This window comes from Aplysia californica, unplaced genomic scaffold (genome assembly GCF_000002075.1).
Source record: "Aplysia californica isolate F4 #8 unplaced genomic scaffold, AplCal3.0 scaffold00140, whole genome shotgun sequence".
In the NCBI taxonomy this organism is placed as follows: domain Eukaryota; kingdom Metazoa; phylum Mollusca; class Gastropoda; order Aplysiida; family Aplysiidae; genus Aplysia; species Aplysia californica.
In genome coordinates, this window is record NW_004797410.1 from 958672 (window position 1) to 965129 (window position 6458).

General features: G+C 40.5%; 1 protein-coding gene across 1 annotated transcript in view; it reads left to right on the forward strand.

The window, feature by feature from the left end:
• The window catches only part of LOC101856339, a 30324-nt gene that overhangs the window by 15482 nt on the left and 8384 nt on the right, over positions 1–6458 (forward strand). Inside the window, exons 5-6 of the mRNA XM_035969352.1 lie at positions 857–1084; positions 1803–2956. Coding sequence (XP_035825245.1) covers positions 857–1084; positions 1803–2956 — 1382 coding nt within the window. The remainder of the gene's footprint in view (positions 1–856; positions 1085–1802; positions 2957–6458) is intronic.

The window sequence follows — 6458 nt, forward strand, 5'->3', positions numbered from 1 at the left end:
GGGGTGAAATCTGGGACTATCTGCTCGCTCAAGCAAGGAAAAACATAGACACGTTCCGGTTCTATTGCTTTTTTAAAAAATACAGCCTTTTGTATAAATAATATTTTTCCTATGATCCACTTTGGGTGCAGGGATGACAAATGTGCAGCCATTTACCCGTCCCTTGTTCATATGGGTATATAAATATAGTATGTTTGACCAATTTAACCTTAGTTAACATGTAGAACAGTATTTTTTGAAAAATGTTACCTTAGCCTGTTGATACAATAATACTCAGTTATTTCGTAAATTGATTTGAAGTTACTCTGACCTGTTGAATTAGAATAGTGTGTACCAGTTACAGAGCCTTAAGTGAAAAGGAATGATAAGTAAATAAGGTCGATTTTATGTAAAACTCTTTTGGGGATAAAAAATGACCAACGTTCTAGTGTTTCAGGAGTCCTATTGGGCTAAGTGTTTCCTAGAGCACATAGAAAATCACCCCCATTTTTCTGGTAAGCGATAGGCAGCTACCTTTACAACCGCACACACCCCCCCCCCCCCTCTCCGGTCCTATTTCCCCTCCTTGAAGGTTTGGGTTCCAAGGGCCCGAAAATAAATAAACGCATGCTCTGCTGAAATCAAAACAGATACAGTGCAATTGGTACCAACTCTGAGAGATTATAGCTAGAATGCCAGCCGACGTAATCTCTTTCACTTCCTCGCCCGCGACTACAAAAGCTGTTTTTAATAAGAATATGAAAGCAGCTCTTGTAGCAAATGGATGAAGCATATTCTGCAAAATTGGGTGACTTTTTACCGCCTATACCACAAATTAGACAGACAAATGTACACTTTCTCTTTTTCCCGTGACCAGGTGAGTGGACGCTGGTGGATTCCGACGGAGACATCATGGAGGAAGAAGACGACGAGACTGAAGGGGAAACTCAGCACAGAATCAACGAGTTTTACTTCATGCCTGACCCTGACCAGTTTATCTGGACACATTTCCCTGACGATACTAAATGGCAGCTGCTCAAGACTCCAGTAACGATTCAAATGTTCCAAGAGCATTTCTACATCAGAGAACGCTTCCATATTTTAGGTGCGTCCTCTTAGTTGAATTTTAGACAAACAAGAAGGACTGCTAAATCTATTCAACCTCAGAGGGTTCTAAGTGATGAAACCTTTTATTCCATTTCTTTTCAAAAGGTGGAAAACTTGGCCTGCCGTTGGAACAAAGGGCTTAGAGGAGAAATTATACTTCAGGAAAGGATAACAAACATTTTGAAACCGTCTGATTCGAAACCAGCGGTTTGTGTGTCAACCAGCTTAAATCTAACTACGTCAATTTCATTCTGTGACCTGAAAGCTACTTCTTCTCTTTGGTCACATAGCATAGTTCTCGATTCTATTGCATAAATACGCACTTTTATTCTCCACGTAACACCATTGCGCCACCAGTATGTTTGAATAATTTTGGGGCAAAATTTATAATTCCATTTATAGACATTTAATATGGAAATTTTGAGATATTTACCGGAGTTTTGTTGTTGTTATACTTTTAACTGACTTCCATGCGTGTATATTTATAATCATTGTGTTTAGAGATTAATGTTGCGCTTCATGGAAACATTTTATTCAGTATTAATGAGATCAGGTTTAACTGTTTGAAAGAAAGCTTACTTGCTAAAATTCTAAAATTTGACATAGGTTGCGTTTTGTCCTCTATATGGAGACCTAAGCTCCAGTTTTATTTTTTGCCTACATATAAATAGCAAATATCTGAATATTGTTTAAGATGTGACTTCCAACTTTTGCAGGCATGAGCGAAATCCCCGCGACGAAAATTCCGTGCGTGGCTGAGACAGTGAACGGCGAGGTCGAGTTCTCTTTCGGTCTCCCCCCTGCCCACAGCAGCACCTACCGATACAAGTACATGCTCTACAGGTCGCGATCTGCCTCCGCCGAGAGCCGCGTGGACGTCTTTCTCGACAGGTTTGTCCTCTTCGAGCAACAAGAAGACACTCTGAGGTTTGCCCTTCGCTTTCCGGTCAAGGGGGATTTTAAACTGGATATCTATGGACTTGACATTCAAGACGGTGACGTGTTCGACTTGTGCTGCACCTACATCATCAACTGTCCAAAGGCTAAACCTAATTGTCTACCTTTGCCGGACTGCCCGCCGATCGGCTGGGGTCCGGCGCCAGAGACGAAAGCTGCTGGGTTGAAGCCCATTACACACAAGCAAGCTGAAGTCACTTCTAGAGATGGGTTCGTCGAGATCCGGTTAGCCAAAGAAAGGGCTCTCGCTTTCCATCAACTGCTGAGACACTCTATCATTGACGAAGCCACGCTTAGTAAATATTCCGTCACGGAACTGGATAATAACGAGGCTATTGTGTACCTGCGCTTGCCTCAGAAGGGTGAGTACGCCCTGAAACTGTTTGCTCAAGATCTAGAAGAGGAAGGAGCTGCGCCCAACGTGCTGAACTACCTCATCAACTGCAGTAACTCGGACACAGGCTCCAAACCATTCCCAAACGTCACAAACGGCCTTCTGGGTAGAAACGAAATGACGAGCAAAGTCTTCGGTGTCAAAGCGACGTCTCACCCTGACGGAATGATCGAAACTTCTGACGGAAAACTCACAGCGACGTTTGAAGCGAACCCCGACGTTGAGCTCGTCTGCGAAATGCACACGAACGACGGCGTGGCGGCCAGAAAGATGAAGAAAGTCGTCTCCAACGACGGAACCAAATGGACCTTTGACCTTGACATGCCAGTAAAGGGCGAGTACTCGCTCAATGTGTTTGCGCGGAAGAAGGGCGACACTGGGCAGATCAGTAGCGTCTACACCTACCTCATCAAGTCCGCTGGGAGAGAGGATGGCGCAGGTGACTCAGGATCGACAGATGGCGAGGAAGAAGTGGACACATCAGTCCCGACCGAGACGGTGGAAACAAGTGACGGGGAGGTGAGCGAGTTTCCGAATTTTTCTTTGGCTATTTTAGTATTCGTTCTGTTTCAGATTGATACTACCGACACGTGTGCTATTCAGGTGCGGACTTGACAAATAATTATTTATAAACCAATGAGATCAGGATTTTAGTCCCGTTTGGATACCATTTTATGGCTAACAAGAAGAATATGTATCCATCAGGAGATATTGGGAAAGTGTTGTTTTTTTCGGGGGGGGGGGGGTACTTTTTTGTTCTTTAGTTGGGATTTGTTTTGGGGTTTTCAGTTTGTTTGTTTGTTTGTTTGTTTGTTTGTTTGTTTGTTTGTTTGTTTGTTTGTTTGTTTGCCTGTTTGTTGTTTTGTTGGGGGTTTTTTGTCTTTTGTTTTGTGTTGTTGGTTGTCGTTTTTGTTTGTTTGTTTGTTCTGGTTGTTTTGTTTAGAGAGCGACACCAGTGCTTTGTCTTCAAAGTGGCAGATTCTGTATCTAGAAGCCTGCCTTACTTGAATAAAAGATTAGATAAAGATGAGATGAGATGGAGGCGAGGGGTAAGCACGTTTACACTTTAGAATCCGTTCTTCAATGTGCTAAATCTTATTTATCTGGGTAGAGTATCTACTCTTGAAGTACCTCTGCCATAAGGCTCTGAAACGTTGTGAGCAGGAATACGGAACCGGACATAGTTAGCCTACTCTGAGTGTGTATCGGGTGCCTGTGGGAGTTGCTTTTGAGAATAAATTTTATGCACTTATCTGGAAACAGGGAAATATGACTTTTTTTCTTTTTTTCCTGAAAATGGAAATGGGGGGGGGGGGGGGGGCTCCTGTTTTCTGAATACAGTGCGTGAAGTGGTCTGTTCTGACTACATGTATTGGTTGAAAGAAGGATGAAGGGGGATAAAAGAAGTGGGAAGGGGGTGAGAGAAAGAGAGAAGGTTGGGGGGAGGGGAAAAATGAATAGAAAGAGTTAGAATGGGAAGATGTCATCATCTGCTACCTACTTATTTTCTATTCAATACGCTGAAAGGGAAAGGTAAGTATTCTGTGGCTTGTTATCTTCTTTGATTCATTCGTTTTCGATGGTGTGTTGTATTAGGGAAAGTAGAGAGCTGGGATTCATCTCTTCACATTCTCAAAATTCCACTCGTGGGCTAGGAGCCCTTTGCTGTTGCCTCTGTCTGAATCTAAGCACGATTATACCATTATTGTATCAGTTGATTTGGGAGTTGTGTTTGAGAAAGATAGATAAAGAAGGACGAACAATTTTCTAATCACTACTTCTGAAAAAAAAAATTCTATGGAGTTGCAAATGAAATCAAAAGATTTGAAGGGTATCAAACATACAATTTGAAAAGGTTGTTGTTTTTTTCCTTACGATTGACATAATATGTACTTATTTCTTTAACATTCCACTAGAACATTTATTGCACATTGTGTACTGTTTTGATGTGTGTTTCGGGGCTGTTGTTTTTCTGTTTTTGTTTTAGGGTTTTGGGGTTTTTGTAATTTTTAATTATTTTTTGTTTTTTTTTGGGGGGGGGGTGTTTGCTTTTGTTTTTGTTTTTTTTATCTATGTCTCGCAATTTACTGTGATATGTTAGAAGCCATTACTAAAAATGTATCGGATCTTCAACGACCTGATCCGCCCTTTAACTATCGTTCCTGTCTTTCAATACGTGTTGCCTTATATCTCAGGGCAAGAAGAAAAAGGTATTGTTGTAAGTATTGCATGATGATAAACTTACGAAAACAGTAGTGAGTGAACGCAATGTCGATAACAGAAACAAACATGGCACGAATGCATGAAAATGTTTCTCCTTGTACTTACTCGTATATTCATTAAGAACGCAACCGGAGGTTATAAAACACCTTTCAGTGCATGCTGTAGCAAAACTAAAATCTTGCTCTAGTAAGGCAAAACAAGGAAAAGATTGGTGACGTGATGGAATTCAATAATATTAGGATCTGGTTTTGGATTTTTATCAGGTTGCTTTTGCGAGTAGTATTCCCTCGTGAAAACCCATGTCAGAAAGTAACGTCGTTACTTTCATTTTGACTGGTGATAACGATCTGGTGAATCACAAAGGATTATTTGCCCTGTCGTGAGTTTGATCACAGAGGCAAAGTCAGCGCTCCCAATTAAAAAGCACGAGTTCAAACTCAGTTTTCCTTAAGGGGGGGGGGGGTCTTCTTAATAGAACCAGAACAGTATTATTTTTACCCCCGACTGAGAACGGAAAATAAAATGCCTTTCCCACAATCATTAAAGTCACATAATCTAAGAAAGGGCTTAATCTAACCGCGAGGATTCAAATTCTTTGCAATGCTCACGTAATAAAGTGGATGAAAAGGGAGGGGGCTGGAGAATGGCGAGGTGTTTTTAGGCTGGTTTGACTTCTAGCTCTCCCCTCTATGCTGCACCTTATTGCAAATAATTTTGAATTGGACGATCCAGTTGTTTATTTGTAATCAACGAGTTATATCTTTTGGTAGCATATTGTTTCAGCCCGCTAAATCAAAGTAACTAAAGACATGTGCAGATTGCAGATTAAATGATGCAGAGTGTTAAAGAGATGATTTTTACAAAGGTGAAATGTCCACAGAAGGACATGGTTAGCTCGAATACAAAACGCACACGTTTGTGCTGCAACTATGGGTATAATAGATCTCTCCGCACCTCAATATCTATAGTGATCACCCACTCTGCTTTATGTATTGCACCATAGATGTTCTTTATTTTTCCATTGAATTCTGGGCTTTTAATTTTCTTGGTTTACATTTTGTGTCGTCTACTGAGAGTGGAAACTATTTTATTGTAAATTTTTCCTGTCGACAAAGTCTATCATTTTTATTTTCACCTTTGATGTTTAGCTTATTGTCAAAACTTGGTAATAAAGCGTAATTATTAATTAATTTTGCCTGCTCTTTCATCCGTCTCTAAAACGCTTCCCGTTACTTTATCGTTTATTTTTTTGGTCCATTCAGTAGTCCAATAAAGTTACCTGAATGTATGAATAGCTTGTTTTCATTATGCCTCTCACCGAACTCGTGTCTTTTTATTCCTCGTAGCCAAAGCAATATATTTCTGTTATCCTTTTGGGCACGTTTCATTTTTATTTGATCCAAGTTATTGTATCTTTACCTGCGTCAGATTTGAAAACATAATTAACTTGTTTCTAATATCTAAAAATCCATGTCAAACAGTTTCAAAATAAGACTCGAAAGAGCTCATTTCAGCTCTGTATAGTCAATTTCCTTTCTGTGTCTTGGGTATACTTTATAACTGCATTTTATATCGTGTATCGATGAAAATATGGTATGCCTCCGAAACTTTTGTTTTTTATCTATCGTTCTCGGTAAGTACGAAATATGTACTACAGAATGTTGTTGTCTCCGCTTTGTCATTGAAATTTTCTGACCGCGCATCGTTGTCTTGGTTACAAGTGATGTTTTGGCATGTGCATGCGGACTTCCCTCAACAACTGTCATTACTGCCTGTCTGCCTGTCCGCATGTCTCCCC